The sequence below is a fragment of the Leopardus geoffroyi genome, chromosome C1, assembly GCF_018350155.1.
Source record: "Leopardus geoffroyi isolate Oge1 chromosome C1, O.geoffroyi_Oge1_pat1.0, whole genome shotgun sequence".
Classification (NCBI taxonomy): Eukaryota; Metazoa; Chordata; class Mammalia; order Carnivora; family Felidae; genus Leopardus; species Leopardus geoffroyi.
In genome coordinates this window covers 21,902,950-21,925,903 of record NC_059328.1, presented here as the reverse complement: position 1 = coordinate 21,925,903, position 22,954 = coordinate 21,902,950, and the positions used below count along the sequence as shown (strand labels likewise).

At 37.8% G+C, this 22,954-nt stretch overlaps 1 protein-coding gene across 31 annotated transcripts in view; it reads right to left on the bottom strand.

Annotated features, from left to right (window-relative positions):
• EPB41 (erythrocyte membrane protein band 4.1) overlaps nt 1-22,954 on the bottom strand; it is a 201,998-nt gene that overhangs the window by 16,471 nt on the left and 162,573 nt on the right. For 12 of the 31 annotated variants that reach the window (XM_045476377.1, XM_045476370.1, XM_045476378.1 and 9 more), the window contains one exon: nt 532-981. The exons of 18 other annotated variants lie outside the window; for them this stretch is intronic. In XM_045476377.1, coding sequence (XP_045332333.1) covers nt 532-981 — 450 coding nt within the window. Of the gene's footprint in view, nt 1-531; nt 982-14,685; nt 22,498-22,954 lie in introns of those variants that run through there. One more of the 31 variants, XM_045476367.1, reaches the window with a different exon arrangement.

Sequence of the window (22,954 nt, the reverse complement as noted above, 5' to 3'; positions counted from 1 at the left end):
TTTGGGGTCTGAAAGCACACAAACAAAAATCAGTTGCTTCTTTTAATTAAGAGTATTTGAATCTTTTGAGCATGGCCTCCGAACACTTAATGGCTCTTCATCATGGAAGTCTCAGAAATTTACCTCTTTATATAGCCCATACTTGAACAAGGAAAAGAGGAAGCCACTTACACCAGCTTCATAAAGATAAACAGCTGGAATTCTCAGAAATTTACCTCTTTATATAGCCCATACTTGAACAAGGAAAAGAGGAAGCCACTTACACCAGCTTCATAAAGATAAACAGCTGGAATTCACCCCCAAGAATTTTGTTACGTCATCAGGGGAGAAAGCATTTCTAGCCACGGAGTTAATCCCTCTGAATACATTTATCTGTAGTCATCGAGGGCTTTAATTTTATTCTGTGATTCTGAAGAAAGCAGAGAGGCCACTGCCCTCATCATCACCACCACCACCACCTCCTCCACACAGCAGATTCTGGCCCTCTCCCAAAGTGAGTCATTAGACCTGCATCATTGAAATGGTTACTACCTGGAAACTTCGAATGAGGGTGGGGAACTGGTTACCCACACGAGAGTCAAGAAATGATCCATTGTGCTTTCCAAGTGGCTCTCCTGGTGTAACATGTTCTTCACTACTCTCTGCCTTTTTTTCACCAAGTTGCAGCTGAGAGGAAGCTGGTGATACTGAGAACTGTAAGACACCGGCCTGTTCCTCCACTCCTATACATTCCCCACTTGAGCCTCCCGGCATTTCCTTAATATCAAGATAGCCAGCTGCTCCCTGCTCCTTCTCTTCTGTCTCCTTGCTGCTTATGGAGAGGGAGCCAAACTCAAAGCTTTGTGGAGACTCCGACGGGGTGGTCATTTGGCTCTTACTAGGAATTAGTGAATGCTTGGGACCATCCCATTCAGAGTCAGGGCTGGTAGATGGCCCCTTTGTCACGGCAGCCACCTCCTCTGTGCGAATGCCGTTTATATTCTACAAATGAATGAACACATACAAAAGCAAGAAGATTAGGAATAAGTGGGGAATATTGTGAACTCTGAGAATCGACAATGATTTTTAAGAGGTCTAAAAAATATTACTACTAATACAAACCAAGAATCTTAGCTCCTGAGGTAGCCAAAAGGAAAAACTGCTGTTCACTAAACATATCCATGGCTTAAGCAGTTCCAACCTCATTTTGGTCGTATTTCTATAACACTGGTAACCCGTGAACTAATTGCGATGTGCCTCACAGAGTACCGAGCACTTTGTATTACTGTGATCTTCCCTGTATAACACACACTCTTCATACTTAAAAGAGTTACTTTGCTATTCCTAAATACCTAACTCATTACTATGCACAGGGAACTATGCAATTTATGAGCCAATCAAAAGATACTCTCCAGTAGCCTGATCAGGTTGAAAAATGCCTCATTATCTCCAAGCCGTAAATATCATCATATTAGCCCCTGAGGGAGAAGCTAACATCTTGACTTTAGACTAAAAGGTTCAATACATCCAGAACGAACTTAATGTAACCACTGTCATGACAGTAAATATCAAAAATAGTGAAGTGTTTCTTCATTGTAAACAGTGACCCAGCAGCTGAGATATATTTCTTCATAGATGAATGACATATCTGCAACCCCTAGGAGAAGTAAGTCCTGGAAACAGTTCCCTCCTGGGCTAAATGCCTCACACCACAGGAAAAAGATCTAAAATAAGTACTTCCAAGAGAACGTGGATGACAAGATAACATCACCGTGGATGCACATAATTCTAAAGTTTAAAGAAAGTTTCTGTGGGTAGAAAGGAAGGAATTCACATCAGTAAAAAACGAATATGAGTCATTTGAAAAACGAATAGTCTGACAGAAGCCAAATGTCATAAAAGTAAACATCTGCGTGTGCTCACCAGAAAGCCACTTAGGCCTGAAATTTTGGTTCAGATCAACTTACCATATTCCATACCACCTAGCAACTTAATAACTGAAAAGGACTCTTTTAAAAAGGTATTCCTGGAGTAAATGACACATGCCTGGTTCAGCTTACACATTTTCATACTCAAATCATGTTACATATATCATATATTTTTTATTTTTATTTTTTTTTTCAACGTTTATTTATTTTTGGGACAGAGAGAGACAGAGCATGAACAGGGGAGGGGCAGAGAGAGAGGGAGACACAGAATCGGAAACAGGCTCCAGGCTCTGAGCCATCAGCCCAGAGCCTGACGCGGGGCTCGAACTCACGGACCGCGAGATCGTGACCTGGCTGAAGTCGGAGGCTTAACCGACTGCGCCACCCAGGCGCCCCTATCATATATTTTTTAAAAAACCACTGCTAGTCCTTAACTTGTAAACCAACCTACATTGTGATGAATACAAACCAGTGCCCTATTAAGGCAAGAAAAGATGCACTGCTCGAGAACCTCAGGCCAACTTCACTTCTAAGCCATCTTGAAACAGTCAACTCAAGAGCATCTCAGAGTGGTACAAGTTGAATTTCAATTAGGCAGGTCTTTGGTGGACTGATTTGAATATTACTTAGGGCATGAAAAACAGGACTGAGAGATGACAACAGAAACTGCCTCTGTCTGCAGATGAATCAGAGATACACAAAATCTTGCTAAGGGTATTTGAATTCCCTCCTATTTAAAATGAGAATAACACCTGGTTTGACTCATGGGGTCTGAAGATCAAATACGATAATAAATGTGAAAGCCCTTGGTAAATTCTTTTTTTTTTCAATTTTTAATGTTTATTTATTTTTGAGAGAGAGAGACAGACGGACAGACAGTTTGTGAGCAGGGGAGGGGCAGAGAGAGAGGGAGACAGAATCTGAAGCAGGCTCCAGGCTCTGAGCTGTCAGCACAGAACGCAATGCAGGGCTCGAACTCACGAACCACAAGATCATGACCTGAGCTGAAGTCAGAAGCTTAACCGACTGAGCCACCCAGGTGCCCCTAGCACTTGGTAAATTCTAAAGTACCAGATAGATTCACTTAATTCAACCAACATTCTAAGCTCCTATAATAGTAAGGTCTGGGGGCACTAAAATAAATTTGTTATTATTTACACACTGTATTACTTTCTAGGGCATTTATCTCACCATTTCTTCGGAGTCAGACAAGCTGTTAGAGCTGTCCAAAAATAGATCCGCTGGTAATAAACAAATAGGCTTTCTCAAATTGCTATATGCTACCTCTAGCACTGTGAAGAGCACATCCAAACCCACTCACATAGAGAAAAACTTCATGGCTTTTCCAAACAAATTTGTCACAACTGAGGAAGACTTATAACCAGGAAAATACCTAAGATAAACAAGTAAGAGCCTATTTTATACCAATAGGTATAAGTGACACGTGGTGGTCTGTCATCAAGAAGCCATTTGTGAATAAACATTGTTAGGCCAGCAACACCTGGTCCAAAGCTGCCTACTGTTGAGTAAAATTAGAGCAGTCAGTTTTTTCAAAGCATGTATACAGTGGACCACAGCTAAAAGCTGCAGCCATAGTAATAACAACAAATATTCACTGATCACTTAATAAGTGTTAGTCACTGGAAATAAAAGGAAAATTGATAACAGGTGATATCACTAATTAGAGCATTTTTACATATGGTCAGATCAACCTCCCAGTTGGCTCTGTTGTCCAGATCTCTTGGACACAGCCAACTACTTACTGGACATGCTCCCAGCCATATGGAATGCAATATGCCCCAATCTAAACTCATCTCTGCTGCCTGGACCTGCCACCCCCACTTCTTTCATCATTTCTATTATATTGGTAAACGGCACCACCATCCATCCAGTCTTCCATGCCAGAATCCTGAAATCATCTTCAATGCCTTTCGTACGCACATCCACCAACCCCCAGAGATTACTCAATCAAGTCATTTCCATTCCATTTTAATATCGCCCTTATCTATGTGCTTGTTTCTATTCCCACCTTTACTACCTTCATTCAGGCTCTTGTAATGCCACACCTACCTTACTACTAATGCCATGAACAGTTTTTCTTCTTTGCTTTTTTCCTTCCTTCTTTCGCATCTCAAACCTTCCTTGAACACATCCTCTATTCTGCTGCTAAAGTGTTTATTTCTAAAATGAAACATTGCAAACTCTATTCTGCAGCTTAAACCCCTTCAAATAAAATAAAATAAAATAAAATAATAAAATAAAATAAAATAATAAAATAAAATAAAATAAAATAAAACAACAAACAAAAATCCTTCAGTGGTTCTTCACTGCCTTCTGGTTAAAGCTCAGACCCTTTAGTAAGACATAGAAAATACTTTATTTAACCAAGAGTCAGATGCTTAACCAACTGAGCCACCCAGGTGCCCCAACATAGAAAATACTTTAAAATATGACTCCTGCCTCTCTTTCCAGCTTCACTGTGCTGCACCTTCACAGACATCCTTCTTTCCATTAATTCAAAACTACTTGCAGTTCCTAGTACAGGGCATGATTGCTTTTGCCTCCCTGCCCTTGCAAATATTGTCAATATTTTTCCTTTTGCCTGGAAGTCCATGCTCAGCTTAAGTATCAGTTCTTCTGGAAGTCTCCCCACTGGCTGCTTAAAGTATGGTTAGATATTATTCCTCTTTTGTTCCTATTGCACCTTGTTATTACTGGTTTAGTAATCTATTTTTCCCATTAGACTGTGAGTTCCTTGGGTGTGTTGAGGGAGATAAGGACTTCCTATGTTACTTAGTTCTGTATCTCTTTTGTTCAGTTTTTGTCACATAATAGATATTCAGTAAAACTTGTCAAAAGTATATTCAATAAATCCAGGTGACTTGAGAACTTCTGTCTGGTCTTGTGCTATTCAAAAACTGAAAAAGTGTGTTCAGAAAGAACATAAAAAGTGGCTAACTTGACCAGACCCACTGTCTAGTCCAGCATTTCATCTCCTATACCAGTAAAATAAGAGGAAGGTGTTATTCATGTTCATCACATGCCAGGTATTGCACTAGTCACTTTAAAGTTTATTTATTTTGAGAGAGAGAGAGAGCAGGAGAACAGCAGAGACAGAGGGAGAGAAAGAATCCCAAGTAGGTTCCTCACTGTCAGCACAGAGCCCGACGCAGGGCTCAAATTTATGAACCCTGAGATCATGACCTGAGCAGAAATCAAGAGTCAGATGCCTAACTGACTGAACCACCCAGGCACCCCTGAGCTAGTCACTTTAACATGTTTTCTCACTTAATTTTCAACAACCTCACTATGAAGTAGTCACTATCTCTATTTTATAGATGAAGAAATGGAGAGGTTAAACAACTCAGAGCTAGTTAAGTGACAGAGCTAGGGTTTAAACTCAAGTTGGTCTCTGGTTCTAAAGCCCATTTCTTCCCCTGGCAACAAAGTATTTACTTGAAGTAGGACCAGAGGACACGTCCTATTATGTTCAGAAGAATATACACCAAACCTGACTATACTCTTAAGAAGTACAAAGACTGTCCAAAGTCCCCTTAACACTACACTTTTATTTTAATTTTTTCTTTAAGTTTACTTATTTGCGAGAGAGACAGAGCAAGAGCAAGAAAGGAGGGGAGGGGCAGAGAGTGAGGGAGAGAGAGAATCCCAAGTAGGCTCCACACTGTCAGCACGGAGCCCCATGCCAGGCTCAAACCCATGAACCATGAGATCATGACCTGAGCCAAAATCAAGAGTCAGACGCTTAACCAGCTGAGCCACCCAGGCACCTCTAATACTTTTAAAAATAAGGATAAGTCTGAAAAGCCAGAAGAACAGATTGAGGCAAAAAGAAGACATAAAATCTCCATGACATAATATTCCCAAACTTTGACATACAACCTAAGTGAGGAATTTTAACTGATAGTGTTGTGCCTTTAGCTATGACCATCAGCAAAGGCCACTGGATTATATAAGACTACACAACTGCATATACCAAATGGGCCTGGAAACTTAAAAAGAAAATTTTTTTAAATGTTTATTCATTTTTGAAAGACAGAGAGAGATAGAGCACAAGCAGGGGTGGGGTGGAGAGAGAGGGGGACACAGAATCTGAAGCAGTAAATGGGCCTGGAAACTTTAAAGGAATCTTCTCAGGGTATGAACAAATATAGGACTTTGTGTGAACATCCCACAGTAACTGACAAAATTGAGACTTAATTGTGATCCAAAGGTGTTCATGCAGATGCTGTTTATCTGGACTGCTGGGAGATCTAGGAGAGAGACGCTACAATAGGAAGACCAGTTGCCTGTACAAAGGACTGCTGGGCAATGTAACTGGTTTCAAGAATATGAGGAGGAAGAATGTTAGAGAAATATTTAATTGAGAACACTATTTGAAAATTTTCAATTTTATTTGAAAAGTGAATGGTTCCTGCTAAGTATGAGAATTCACTATTTTATTTGGGGGGAAGAAAAGGGTTTTTTTTCCAAAAGGGTTTCTCTTGAAAAGTTTTTTTTTCAGAAGGATTATGTCTCAGGATCATCGAACCTTTGTAGGCATGTGCCCTTGTGAGTTCTAAATGACGTCTGCCTTGACTTAAAAATCCCAGACATCGTTAAGAGCAAGATATGGGTGCCCCAGGTGTTTTGCTGCCACCCCATTAAATGCAACCCAGTCTTTTTCTTTTCAGTTATTATTATTATTTTTTTTACATTTTACTTATTTTGAGAGAGAGAAAGGGAGAGAGCACAAGTCGGGGAGAGGCAGAGAAAGAGGGAGACACAGAATCCGAAGCAGGCTCCAGGCTCTGAGCTGTCAGCACAGAGCCCAACACAGGGCTCAAACTCACAAACCGTGAGATCATGACCTGAGCCAAAGTCGGACACTTAACCAACTGAACCACCCAGGCGCCCCATCTTTTCAGTTTTTTTTTTTTTCCACGTTTTTATTTATTTTTGGGACAGAGAGAGACAGAGCATGAACGGGGGAGGGGCAGAGAGAGAGGGAGACACAGAATCGGAAACAGGCTCCAGGCTCTGAGCCATCAGCCCAGAGCCCGACGCGGTGCTCGAACTCACAGACCGCGAGATCGTAACCTGGCTGAAGTCGGACGCTTAACCGACTGCGCCACCCAGGCGCCCCATCAGTTATTTTTGAAGCAAGGTATTTGTATATTAGACCAATGAAAGAACCACAGTTATGCTTATAAAACTATCTTATCCTATAAGCCTCACAAGGAAAATAAATCCTAAAAATCTTCCTAAAACTTGGCCACATAAGAAAAAAAAAAAAAAAGCATATTAAGTTTTCTCTGGAGGGTCCAGGCTTTTCCCACACACATTTGTTTCCTGTCTCAGTGAAGACCAATTTTACCTTTGGGTGGGCAAAGGAAAAACACTTCATTTCTGTATTAAAAGGAAGAAAAGAACCTGCTGTTGTCTCATTTTATCTTTCTATATATTAAAATCCTGGGTACACAGATGAGGACCATCACTGCCAACCTTGCCATGTGATTTCAGGGGACTACTTTCACGTCAGGAAAACTCTCCCCTTAAATAAAAAATAAAAATTATATGTGTGTAACTAAACATATGAAAAAGACTTCACGGGATATTAAATATCAGTAGCAGTAGAACTGCAAATAATTTTTTTTAATTTTTTTAATGTTTATTAAGTTTTTTTTTTTTTCAACGTTTATTTATTTTGGGGACAGAGAGAGACAGAGCATGAACGGGGGAGGGGCAGAGAGAGAGGGAGACACAGAATCGGAAACAGGCTCCAGGCTCTGAGCCATCACCCAGCGCCTGACGCGGGCTCGAACTCACGGACCGCGAGATCGTGACCTGGCTGAAGTCGGACGCTTAACCGACTGCGCCACCCAGGCGCCCCAATGTTTATTAAGTTTTGAGAGAGAGTCAGAGAGAGAGAGAGAGAGAGAGAGAACAGGGGAGGAGCAGAGAGAGAGGGAGACAGAATCCAAAGCAGGCTCCAGGCTCTGAGCTGCCAGCACAGAGCCCAACGCGGGGCTCAAACTCACAAGCCACGGGATCATAACCTGAGCTGAAGTAGGACGCTTAACAGACTAAGCCACCCAGGCGCCCCAATTTTTTTTTAAAGTAAGCTCTGTGCCCAATGTGGAGGTTGAACTAACAACCTCGAGATCGAGTTGAATGCTCTACTGACTAAGCCAGCCAGGTGCCCCAAGAATCGCAAATAACTTAATTTCTTTGTGTTTTTTCATACTTCCTAATAAAATGATATGCATTACTTTTATTATAAAAAATGTTACTAAATTATTTTCTTATGCAACCTTTTGTATTTGGCTCCATAATGAAATGATCTGCAAAACGTGGAGTCTGGTAATCAATTTATGAAGTGCTGATAAATCCTTAATGTCCTCCAACCCTTTAAAAACAATTAAAAATAAACCGTAACAGTTTCCCAAAAGAAAAAGTCGTTAATGGAAAGAATGATAATGTAAGCAACTGGTAACTAATATAAACCTTTTCTTTTATAAGGAGAATATAATACAAAACCTTAGTAATTTAGCAAGTGGATTTTGAAAGTCAGTCAATGACTGTGGACTTAATGTATCTGGGTGGAAAAGAAATAGTTCAAATTTAAGGTGTAGCTTCATTATATTTTGTTTAATGTTTTCTGATTTAAGGATGACAGGGATATTCTCAGGAATGTGAATGAAAATATGGTCATGTCTGTGATTTAATCCCTTAGTAGATTTTCTTATTAGATAACCTACCTCTGAAACCAGTAAAGACATGCAAAAAAATTATCATTCTCTTGCCAGTCATGATAGCAACTGGGAATATAAAATGTTAAAAATCAAAGAATCCTAAAACTTGATCTGAACAGTAACTCTAGATTAGTGACATATACTACAAATCAACACTATGATTCTTCATATCAGAATGACCTATATTTTTCTTTTTTTGTCTAAGGGCCCTGCACTTCAGGCTTAAATCTTGTTTTACTGAAATCAAGTAGAAGACATCAGAATGACTGAACAAATTCAATAAGCAGTTGTTTAATTGCCATCTCAGAAGAGAAAACACTTTTAGGTGATTTGCAGATAAATGAAAGAAAGAAGTGATCCAATCTCTAGGGTATTCAGATTTAGTTGAATGAAGATACTGACAATGATACGTATGGATGACAGTCAAATATATTTATATAAGATAATATGTCTTATGGTGGTGGCAATGGTGGAACCCTGGGGAGAAGGCAAACTTTTATCAGAGCTGGTCTCAAGCTTAATTACAGTGTTTTAATTTTTTGGTGCATTCTTAGATATTATAATATTACACTAAGCACCAAAATAAGCCAGTCAGTAATGTAATTGAGCCCACATAAACAGAATTAGATAGTTGGCAGAAAATTTTTGAAAGAAAGAAGAAAATAGTCATGTCAGTTATAAAGCTAACTTCTAATGAGAGCCTTGGAATCAATACATGTTTAATTTTAAGTCTGCAAAAAAATGCTTTTTGTTAATATTCTATTCAATGTTTCCAAAGATTTATCCTTAGAATACCTGTGAAAATTTTATCTTCATATATATGCATGTTCAAATAGACAGCATAGACTAATAAATATGGGTGTTCTTACTTACTAAAATTATACAAGACAGATTTTAAGAGAGGGCCATTAACATGCCGAGGTGACATTTTACTTTATTGAGTCGACTAAATTGTAAGTAGGAAACACAAATAATAACTGCAAAAAATTCTTCATAGTCCAGCCACACCAAAATACAAATTCTGTCACTAAATTGCATAAATACCCTGGTTAATACACTTTACCAACACCATCTTAAACAATCTCAAACACTACTCCAAATCAGTAAGAGTTTCACACTGACATAAATATACTTAGGGACTCGAGTACAGAGTACCAAAAATATTGGTACTTTTTTTTCTGATGAAGAACAAATAATTACTAGAGTCACAAAATGTCATTTGGTTTGACAATGAAGTGTTTTTCGTTTGTTTGCTTCTGGATACCAATCTAGTTTTCTTCTGATCTTCCACAAAAGTTTTGATTTAATTAATGGGACTTTAAGCTATTGATCTATCTAAACATTCCCAGTATATATGTAAAGGAAGCTACTAATTATTTTCTTCTAAAAAGTTTAATTCTTGGGGTGCTTGGGTGCCTCAGTCGGTTAAGCATCCGATTCCATCTCAGCTCAGGTTGTGATCTCACAGTTCTTGGGATCAAACTCCATGTTGGGCTCTGCACTGACAGCGCAGAGCCTTTTTGGGATTCTCTCTCTCCCTCTCTCTCTGCCTCTCCCTTGTGCCTGCTCTCTCTCTCTCTCTCTCTCTCTCAAAAATAAACAAACTTTAAAAGTTTAATTCTTTTTATTGAATGATTTTAATATCAGAAATCAGATTATCCCTAGGGCCAAATAAAGCCCTGAGATCCTGGTCTGAACAACAGGCAAGGCCTCACTTCTCATCCTTATCTTTTGTTTCATATAGACTGAGAGAGATCCTGTTTCAGGTTCTGGGATATTCTGCAGGACTCAACCCAGGGGATTTAACTTAAGATAAACGGAATCCAGCAGTAATAAATAAATTCATTAGTGGCTTAAGGATCTTAGAGAACCATTTCCTTTTTTGCGAACCATTTTTTTAACTTATTTTTTTTTATTTTGAGAGAAAGAGTGGAGGAAGGGCAGACAGCGAAGAAGAGAGAATCCCAAGCAGCTCACAGTGCAGAGCCCAACGTGAGAGCAGAAATCAAGAAGTGAACGCCTAACCAACTGAGCCACCCACATGCCCCAAGAACAATTTTTAATACTCAGTTTTATAAATCATCAAGGTCTCACAAATCCCAATCTTTTCCTTAATTCACTCTCTGTAACTTTTACCACATTTTCATTTGGGGACTGAGTGACTTAGGAGACAGCTGTGGCACGACAGAATGTCACTGGACTATAACAGCGAAGACCTGGGTTCTAGCTCTTTCTTTCACTCACAAACCGCTTGTTCTTGGGCAGATCTCTCAACCTCTGAGACTCAGTTTCATCTTGTGAAGCAAGAACATCACTGTTATGGTTACTATGAAGGTTCACTGTACAGGTGTTCAAAATGAAGTGATAGGCAAATACTAGATACTATTTGTCTTTGTACTATATTTCTTAAAACATTACTTTTTGCAAAGAAACATGAACCAGAGCAATAAAGACACCTAGTGCCTACACGGAAGTGTTTCTTGAGCACCTGAGTGGGCCAACCCTATAGATTTAACTAAGGCTGGTCTTCTTTCCGCTTACCAAGTTCTCAGCCAGGTTCTCCTAATACTTTAGAGAACATCACCAGATAGAATTTTGCAGAAAGAAATTGTGATAGAATATAAGAATTAAAATGAGAATACTTAATAAATATTCCTGAGCCAAGGTCCTCATGAAGTACACTAGATAGGCCACTTTTAATAGTTTTGACATATATACTGTTAAGAAAGAAAATTAGGAAAAACATTTCTGAGTAGTCACAAAATTTATAACCATTTTAAAGCTTCACAGATTTACTTTGTTTCTAAGGCGAAATCGTATCTATGTTACCACCCACATATTTTGCTTCCTGAAATCATTAAATTTTTTATATAAAGAGTCTAAGATTTAGCATACTATCTCCATAGTCATTTTACACAATGGAATCCTAAATCCACCACATCTATTAACTTACTTTTGGTTTTCACATTCTCTTCATTGGTTTGTGTTTGTGTTTTTTGCTTTTAATTTTTTAAGTAATCTTTACACCTAAGGTCGGATCCAACTCACAACCCCGAGATCAAGAGTTGCATGCGCCACAGACTTAGCCAGCCAGAGGCCCCTCTATTTTAACCATTCCATCAAGCAAACAGAGTTATGGGACTGGCCCTGTATATACTACTTAATGATATGACCAGTTCTGTAATGTTACCATCTTTGCAGTGACTTTGTGGCCTGTTCAAATGCAAATACCTCGGGGAAAGTTAATACATTAAACTTTTATTAGTGTTTCTGTACAGAAAAAGGGGATTTGGATATTTGTTAGACTTTTTAATAAGATTTATATAATTAAAAAAATAAATTTGTTAAGAAAAAGGGAGTGAGAAGGTGGCAGTAGGAATGAGGGAGAGAGTTGTGCACAGACACACATACACCCACACAGCACATTACCCTTGCTTTGCAAACCCAGTAAGAAATGCTTTGCACTGCAAATGCCCACAGAACCAGCAGGAATCGAGGTTATCTTGCTAAGCACAGAAGGAAGATACCCAGCAGTAGAGTCCAGCTCCTGGTTCTTTACTAAAGTAAACGATAAATATTACAGTCACTTAACGTATCAACAGTCTATTTATATAATACCCCCAAATGGTCTGCAACATGCAAACTAAAAAATGTAGAATCCAACCCTGATAAGATCAGTTAATTGCGAGTGCTTTGTTTCTACATTCTTCTCTTTAACAAAACATGGCAAGTTTATGTTTCAGCAAAGAATGCTTTAAATGCCTTGGGGAAAAGCACTAAAAAACAAAACATATATCTTTATACATTAATTTTGTATCAATATTTGTAATCTTATTCCTTTTTTGAAAATTAATAATATCAGTCTTTCCTATGGTTGTATAATAATGAGTTGGAACATCAACCTGGTGATTAAAAAAATTTGTTAAAACAAATGCTTTTACATGGGCACTTGCAATAAGAGATAAATCAGATGTGGTAATAGCTTCTTTTGTAAAAGCCATGTGTAAACAGCACATAAAGATGACAAGTCAAGCAGCAATAGCCCATTCTTCAGCCAAAAAAGGAAACAAATGAAGAAAGAACAAAATTCACCAAAAAGAAAATCATCTGCTGCCTCCCCAACCCCCAAAAAGCCTCATAAATAATAGTTTGGGTACATTTTCAGTGGAAAATTCAGGCCAACTGATAGTTTGAAAAAGGACATTAGAATCACAAACACTCAGAATGGGGATAAACTAACAACAGAGTAACCATGTGGCTAGCAAAAGATGATTTCAAAATTCTATCTTTCCTCCCTAGTGTGCCATTCTTTATCTTGCAATACATTTCTCTTCATTCTAAATTTTCTCTCTTGGCTATATCCACCCCCACTTTTTTTTTTTTTTTTTAAATAAGGTTTGTATGCTATTGGTCCCTGGCTAGAAATACATCCTTGTAGTGATCACTAGCTTCTCCACAAAATTTGAGTCATTTTCATGGTCCATTGCTATTCTCTGGCATATAAAGATTATATCTGGATAAAGGAGCTTACTTAGGAGAAGTTGGCCTTTATTAAATTACAGCTGGTAAAACTGCTTATTATAAGAAAATCACTCCGTAACGCAGCCTCTCACAAATGCCAGCAAATGAAATTGCCAATAACAATGATCCTTCAAACATAGTTTTTATTATTTCCTTAATAGTGCTGTTATTAGATTATCCCCAGAAAAGGTGACTGTAAAAGCAAACAGCTTCAAAATCAATGCCTGATGCAAAATTTTAACTATTAGGTAATAGAAAATTTTGCCTTAACACTGCACTCACCAGCAAGGACTCCACAGATCAAATGAGTGTTCTCAAACCTGAATAGAGCTATAGAAGTCAAAGTTTTCAGCAAGTATTAAAAATTATACTAAACATGTCTAGGAGACCAGAAGCCTTTCGTTGGTCAATTTTATTTCATTATACTAAGAAGGGCTGAGATAGAGATATGGAGATGAAGAGGAAGAAGTTATAACCAGTACAAAAACTCTGATCATTTAGTACGGAACACAATTAAATATATTTGGCAGGATTTCTCAGAAGTCCCAATTCCAAAAATTATTAAAGACATGATAAGCACTTAAGAAACACATTATGCTCCAATTTAACATCTAGAAAACAGCATCTTGATTCCACAGAACTAAGTACAACAGAAAACTCTAATTAGATATTAACTAGCTGTGCTTTCTCTCCCTGAAAAATCCTATAATAATGAAAATGACTTTCCATGTTAACATTTTCAACAAATTCCTAAAAAGAACATGGCTTTGAAGAAACACTTCGAAATTGTTATAGTACTCAAACATGGCCACAAGCACATACTTCAAGCTGGTAAACAGACCACTTCAAAATGTGGAGTGTTGGTTTTCAGTAATTACCTGGATAATACAGTAGAATCTAGGACTGAGAGTAACATAAGAGATAAGGTTTACCCAAGGTGAAGTGAAAGACAAAGCGGTATACCTTCTGTTAATTCCACATCACAGGAGCAAGCTCTCCGCACACCCACATATCCATTCCCACTCCATTCTCCGCCCTTCACTAGGATCACAGTGGCAGCACTGGATGGTTAATAACCACTAATTTGTAGAGTGCTTTTTGAAAAAACAAAAGACAAACTCAGCATATTAAAAATGCTTCTAACAGATGCGACAATTACATGTGTTGTGGTGACTGATTAAGACGGTTAAAAAAAGTTATTTTTAAAATTTGGTATAAATAAGTCAAATGAGTTCCAAGTTGGTTTAAAACATTAATATTCTGAGAACTGAACACATGCCAAGGTTATCTCTGCTTTAGGACTGAGCAAAATACAATTCCTGGGACACAGAGAAGAGTGAAAATACAGAAAAACAAGGGAACTTTTCTAGAAAGACTGGCTGACAGTATTTCTTGCAGATCCCCTAAAACAGAGGTTCCTTTTCCTTTTCCTTTTTTTTTTTGGTAGTGGGACTATGTACTGCCTTGCTGGCTCCTATTTCCTTAATGACTACTATCAACCAGAATCAGATTTTCAATAAGATTTACTCATGATAAATTTACATACTAAGAGCAAATAACGTGAGAAAAATATCAAAGAAAACGTTCCAAAAGAGAAGTTCTTAGCAGATTTCTTTAGGCTTAAATATCCTGCTGAACTGCTAATGGATAGACTATTTAGCCTAGTATCACAGCTAATGCATCCTGGACCAGGGAACTGAAGGGAACATAAGTGCACCGATTTATTAGAAAGCACCTCCCAAAGCTAACCACAGATCAAGGAATCTTTGACACAATCATGTCCATGTCAACTAGGAAGCAAAGACATTTCTGAAAGAATATAAATTAATTTTATTCTCATTTACTGATAAATACTGCCCAAATAGATCCTGAATTGGGGGATTCCTCTTAGAGAAATCTCTTTATTTAGAAAGAGGAACCCTTCTAAAATGTTTTCCTTAAATTCCCAGCGTTAAATTTATACCACTCCTTGAAACACTAAGGCGTACCAAAACTCTAGAGTGAAAAATCATTTCACTTTCTTTACCATGTTTGTTAGATATCTCTAAAACCTGTCTAAAGAAAAGATGAATTTGGGAATTGTTTCTTTATCTCTTAGGGGAAAATGAAGGCAGATCCTTAAAAACCAAACCAAACAAAGGGGTTAGCTGGATTCATCACTAAATATATTAGGAGCACAGTTGACATTGAACAATCTGGAAAACTGAGAAAGGCAGAGGTGTTGTGGGGGTTACAGATATGTTTGATTACAGTTCTGGTGCATCCCGACTACCCAATAAATAGGAACAGATGCCTTGCCTTTTGTTTTCCATTTCCAGTCACAAAAAAGGCCAAAAGTATTTCAATACTGAATGAAGACACTAAGATTGCATCTACAGCTCTTCAAACAGTACAAAGGCAGAAAGAATAAATTAATCAGTTCTCTGGCTCTCTAGACCAATATCAGGGGTCAGCAAACTACACCCAACAGTCCAAATCCAGCCCTCTCCTTGTTTTTATATTTCTATGAGCAAAGAATGGTTTTATATTTTTAAATGGCTTGGAAAACATAGAATGATACTTAGTGACACATAAAAATCGTATGAAATTCAAATTTCAGCGTCCATACGTAAAGTCTGATTGGAACACATTTACGTTCATTTGTTTATTGTTTATGCTGCTTTCACTGTACAATGGCAAAGGTGAGTAGTTATGACAGTGACTATATGGCCTACAAAGCCTAAAATATTTATTATCTGACCTTTATAGAAAAAGTTTGTCAACTCCTGGTCTACCTGATATAAAAAACCCTTGAGATTACAAGAGTTTGATACATTCGGTGTTTTTATACCATGTAAAACACAAGAAAAATGTGTCAAATTGTTCTCTGCAAGGCATTTTAGATAAACACAAATTGTCAACAGGTTCCCTTTATGGTATCACACTCCAAGATGAATTTATACATACAAACAAGCACCCAGTCTCAATGATACCTTCTATAGGGAAAATTTACTACCTTTGGTAAATGGATAAGAGCTTTTAATTGAACCAAGTTACAAGACATTAACAAGAGAGACTGATACCTACAATAGAGGTAAATGTAGATTCTTTGCATAAACCACAGACCACACTATAGGATTAATAAGAGAGATAGTGGATTTTGGACCAAATATGGTTTTTGGGGGGGCTACCTGCATATACTAATTAGGAATATGGTGATTAATTTGGCACAAATTTGTGTCCCAATATAAGAAATTCTAAATGAAAAGTTAAAGCTTATCCATTACCATTTGTGACTAATCATTTAATTCAATTTAATAAATTTTAATTATTTGCTATGTATCTTGAGATACAAAGGTGGTAGATTGGCAAACAAAGATGAATAAAACAAGGCCTCTCACCTTTGAGAATCTCACAGTTTTAAGGGGACAGGGACAAGCTAAAAGAGATGGATTAACAAAATTTCAAATTTTTCATACCACTTTTTCTGGTGGGGATCTAAGCCATGATCAGAATGCTAAACAGAAAGTAAGTTTCCATAAGTTTATTATGTCACACTGGTATAAATCAAAACACATGGGGGTGCCGAAGTATGTAAAGATTAGTCAGGCTGTCAGAGAAGGCAAACAAACTTACGATGTAGGCGGTATGCTTCTTCGAAACAGAATAGTGATTCTGTCTTGTCAGTAGAGACTGGGCTACAAGACGTTTCCAAAGCTACAAAACTATCATACCCTCACTCTTTTATCTAAAAAAAAATTTTTAAATCCCACGTGCCTGTATCATCTGTGAAGCTGGGATTTCTAGGAAATTTCAAAATGTTCTTTTTAAGAGAGATGGCAAGTCAACGGGTAAGAACCTAAGATGAATAAACCACAGGGGAGTAACCTATGGGCAACGGACCAGAAAGCAAAAAGAGCTGATAAACCAAGGGCAGCGAGAACAAGAAAGGATAAAGGAGGATAAATGTTAGGAGGAATATTGAGGCAGATCTGGATATCAGATGGTAAGTTATCTGAGGGCAAGAGCTATGATTAATCTCCTACATGAGAGTCTTAACTATGTGAAGAGCTTATAATGTGGAAGATGGAAAATTCTTCAGGATGCCTCCATTCAGGGCCAAGAAATGAACGCTATAGGGAAATGGATTTTGAGTTAATATAAGAATGACTTATATGCAAAAATCAGATTAGGTCCAAAGATGTAGTATGCTATGTCTTAGGAGACACTGAATGACAGGCTAGTGACCACTTGGCCTATAAAGGGTCTTTAAATCCCTAAGTGATATTGTACAGAAGAGTCAAGCATTGGGGTGGAGAGGAGTTGCATTAGGGGCTTATCCAACCCCAAAATTCTGATAACTCTGCCTCTTTGCATCTGTGCCATACATTGTCCTAGTGTGCAAAGAATAAATGGATAGCAATAACCATGTTTTCCCCTTAATTCTTATTCTCTGTGTTTTACTGAGATAGGATCCTGTACATATGGAGACTCTTCTTTAAGAGACAGTAGAGGGGAAAATGAGAGACTCAATTGCACCCTTTAATAACTTGTGTGTGTGTGTGTGGGGGGGGGGACCTGAGAGATGGTTGGGACTCATGCTTTTTTCCTGCCCTTTAATCTTTGGCATGTTAGATTTATTCTAATTACTGCAAATAGGATTCTGACTATGATAAAGGGGAAGGCTATGCTCTAGGATATCAATCACAAAAGATTAGAAAAGCGTTCCTAAAGCATACACTTCCTCAACGATCTGTCACCCATACATTTAGTTAGGCTATGTTTAAAGTTATTTAGCTTTTAGCTTGTATTTCTGATCTGTGGGAGTAATAAATTACTTTCTCTTCTTTTTGTCTTTCAAGTTCTAGTATGATAAGAATTTCATTTATGAAGTGAAATCCTCCATGAATTTGTAATTGCTGATCACAGCCACCCCTGCTCCCCTTTTGGACTAACCTTACGTGGCTTCCTTGCTCTAACAGCCATACCTTCTTAACCGTTTCCAGTGCCCCATCCCAGGTCCACACCAATGTTTGTTTGTATCATGCTCTGCTGCAGTAAAGAAGGATATCCTAAGGCATGAGGGGTAACAGAAACAAGAAACGAGAGCAGACTCACTGATCCACTATCCACTACAATGTACAGGAGGCAGATACGGTTATCCCATGTGCCATGCATAATAGAGAATAAGAACTCGTTTCCATTTCTAGTACCAAAGTTACAAACAACAAGGTTAGTTTGAGTGCAATGAAAACAAGCAAGATTTCTTCCTCAGTGTGGTAGAGAATGCTGTAAAGAAGCTTGGATTTTATAATTTCTATGAAGAATACAGGGAAACTGGGGAGAAGTTCTACGTATCTTTTTTCAAAAAGTTTTTAATATTTATTCATTTTTGAGAGACAGAGACAGAGCACAAGCAGGGGTGGGGCAGAGAAAGGGAGACACAGAATCCAAAGCAGGCTCCAGGCTCTGAGCTGTCAGCACAGAGCCCGACGCAGGGCTCGAACTCATGAACTGTGAGATCATGACCTGAGCTGAAGTCAGACGCTTAACTGACTGAGCCACCCAGGCGCCCCTCTATATATCTTTACAATACTCAATACTCTTGGCCAGAAAACAAAACAAAAACACAGCAACAATGAGAAAGTGTCTAATTATTTTTGAATTTTCTGTCTTCCTTTTGTAAATATGTGATCACTAGGTAAAGCCCACATATAAATTTTGCTCGGTAATGCCATCTAAAAAATAACCAGACCTCAAACGCCTAGAAAGAAATATACTAGGATCTAGGATGACAAATGGAAATCTAATCCACAGAAGATCCCTAGTCTAATATTAGCCAACAGAGTCAATATCTTCTCCCTTCAAAACTTTTACCAAAGATGTAAACATGCTGTAAAATTGACCCATGCAAACTGAATCTCCTTTGTATTGTAAGTGTTAGCACAAGAAAATGGCTAAAAGATAGGTCCAAAAGATTGATGCAGGGTTTATTTTCCAGTTTGGTCCACTGTAAGAATACCATAATGATAAGATGAATTGCTTAAGAGTATGATGAATTTGAAAAGACATTTTTACCTTTAATAGTTTTAATACTTGGTCAAATATCAGTAGAAAGTAGATGGAAATCAACACAGCTATTTAGCTGCTTGCTTTCATATGAAAAATTCCAAAAAGTTAATGTCTGTTTTTAAGTTTCTATCTTGCCAATCCACAAAATATCAAGAAATGAACAATAACCAGAGCTTTTGGTTCCTGGAACATATTACAGATTCATTCTCATGAGGTAGGTTTGTCTCTATGTTACAAGGTGGAAATCTGGGCACCAAGTAGTTAAGTGAACTACTCAGAGTCACCCGAGAAATGATTAAAAGCAAAACCAAGGCAAAAAACAAAAACAAAAACAACAAAACAAAAAACAATGAAGATTTTTTTACTGGTCTGCATTGATGCCTTTAGTCCAAATTGTTTGTTGGGTTTTTTTTTTTTTTTAAGCTTATTTATTTATTTTTGAGAAAGAAAGAGAGCATGCATGAGTGAGCAGGGAAGGGGCAGAGAGAGAGGGAGAGAGAATCTCAAGCAGACTCCGCACTGTCAGTGCAGAGACCGACACAGGGCTCGATCTCACGAACTGTGAGATTATGACCTGAGCTGAAATCAAGAGTTGGACGCTTAACTGACTCAGCCACCCAGGCGCCACCCCCCACCCCCACCCCCACCCAGAATTGTTTTTCATTTATCAACCAGCCATTAAGAAGCTGACCCAGGATAAAACCAATACACAGTTATTTGTATCTGTCTCTGGTATTGAGAATGGAATGAGATGTGAGAAGGAAAGAAAGACTAGTCTTACACAGCTTTGTTACAAATTTCAACAGTATTAATGTTAGTTAACACAAAGCTGTAATGTCTACTATTTTTCCTTTGATAACTGTGATCGATACATCTTTTGAACCTGCACTGACCAGCTTAATCCAATACAAAGGCTTGGCGCTTCTCCTCCCAACCATTCTTATCCTATTAATAAAAGAAAGGGCCTCTCTTTTATCTATCAGTAAGAATCTCTGAGGATTCCCGCTGCACTTCAGAAAACTGAAAAATACTATTGGCTTACACTAGACTTTGAATGGATTTGGAACAGCTCTAAAACAAAGGGAAAGAAAATCCAAGGTGAAGTTTACAATAATAATTAATAAAAAACTGTGTACCAGGATGAAAACTGGAAATATAATCTTAAACAGTTATAAAAGTATCAATAAAATCCTGATTATTTCCTTTTCAGTTCCTCGAAAAAATTTTAAAAGACTCTACCCAATGTTATAGTTTTGTTATTTCATTAGGAAAGCTCTTATATTTCTATTTCATAGATAAAGGGGAGTACTTATGATTATCACTTTCTGTGTTCGAGGATAGTTGTGCAATGTGTCAGGCTGATTTGAAGTCTCTCTTTTCTTATGAGTGAATCAAGAAATATGCTTAGTTCCAAAATATTTGTTATAAACAGACATAGCCTGTGACATGAAAGATACACACCCATAACACATTTTAAAATTTAACCTGCTCCTTACTTCTTTTCCCATTTTGGGGGGAAAGCCTGTAATGATAGAGTTGCAATTTTTAGGAAAATACCAGAGAATTATTTCTACATGTCTCCAGAGAAAATAGAATAGTGGTGGGTGTTGAAGGACAAAAGATTCTTGGCATTAGTGTTCTCTCTTTTTTTGCTCTAAGAAGCCATCATCTTAAAAACAGAAAGTCTTGTTTAGAAGTTTCATCAATTAAAAAGTGTTGAGAAGTATAAACAAAGTGCAAAAATCTCAGTTTGATAACCTCATGAACTCAGATTTCAAAACAAAGATTTGTGACAACATGAATCAAATTATCCATATTGGTACATTCAAGTGCCATAAAAAGTAAGCTACATGCAAGAAGATATCATTAATACGGAGGCAAAAAATAACAGGTTAGGTATCCGAGCTATGTTGTGAAGACAGAGCACACTCATATTTACTTCAGGGAAGCCTTGAAGATCAACATGCAAACAGAGGACACATACTTGTCACGATAGAATTTTAGCTCACAAGGCCATCAATTAAAAACAGTTGATTTCAACACAAATGTAGGAATAAACAGGTCTGAGGTCTATCAGGAAAACGGAATATATCAATATATATTTTAAACTTACTATAATGGCTAAGTATTGCTTCTAGCAATATAATTACTTAAGTTGTAAAGAAGTAACACAACATTTTAATTCAGAGAAAGGTATATTTATGTACAGATCTTGAATAAATCTGTATCCCAGGACTTTTAAAGATGGGTAGAGTGGTCTGGAAATTCAGCCCTGGCTGGAGGCTAAGGGGCACCAGCACCATTTTCCTTAAACCATCAACATTCTACTTGTGAAAAGCTGGCGTTTAACCTTTGCAGATACCTTCTATACACCAGGCAGGATAGAGTTGTTTTTCTCTGTACATCTCAGAAATACACATAAGAAGGCCACAGAAGTCAAAAGCCCTTTTCCAAAAAGGGCCTTTGTATATACTGGTTTGATATCTCAAGAAAAGGAGTGGTTATGGATTCATAGGTTAAAATGTATCATTTTAAGGCTTTTGAAAAATTAGCAAGTTGAATTTTTTCCTTAAACTACAGAGGCCATGCCATGTAAATGACTATAGAAGATTAGGAAATATTCCATCCAATGTTTCTACAGAGTATCCTGCTTTGCGTGAAACACTGAAGAGGAGGACAGCAACAGTAAACAATAAGAACATGCAGGATAAGAGTTAAAGCTTGGGGGGGGAAAGTACCAACTGTCATATGCTTAAATCTGATTTGTCTAAACTTGTTAAATATCAGTGAGGAAAGCTGGCTTGGGCAATCCATTGCTACTCCTTTGTGCCCCACAATACATATTCTACAAAGAGTAACATTTTATTGACAGAAAAATGATCACAAAGAGCTCCCCTAGGACAGTGAACTATCAAGATCAGAGGGCATCATACAGGAGACAACACAGTAGAAGCAAACAACAAAAGTTCAGTGGTTTTAGTCTTGACATTTCAGATGAGCACCCTGTCTTCCGATCACAGAAAGACCAACCACCAAACAGCCAATGCAAGAATCACGAGAAAAGACATCATGAAAGGAATACGAGGTGATGGGAAAGTACTAGAGTAGAGGCGGCACTTTTTGAGAGGCTTGTGATCCTCAGGGATTGGAATAGAAACCTTGGGAAGAATTTCTTCATTTTCTTGCTGGGGCAAGGCTCTCTCAGTAGATCTCTCTTGCCTTTTAATTTTCTCTTCATCCTGCACTAACAGAGCACGTTCCTGTGTCTGCTTTCACGGTAGAAGATCAAGAAAGACAGAGAAAGATGAACAAAATGACAGATGGAAAAATGCTCAAAAATGATACTTGGGGATGTGCAAAGGATTTGGGAAAATCTTATGGACACTCTTTATTTCACTTTACTTGGGCAATTTATCCCAGCAAAGTTTCCATAACACAGGAGAGTACTCCATAGATCATTTTTTGAATGAATGCACATTAGAAGTCCTGAAAGTTCAAGGAATTACTTGACTTATTTAGTTATAGTATTTGTTCCTTGAGGCTTCAAGGATACTCATAGGAATTTTGGGTCACTTTGCATTGTTTTAGTGCTGCCAGTTTTTCTTAGATCAATTGGGCAAAGCCAATAATGAAGCATTCTTCTCGCCATCAGAAAAGTTACTTTTATTACAAATAGAATGGCAGAATATAAAAAGTTATCCTCATACCTCTTCACACAGACTT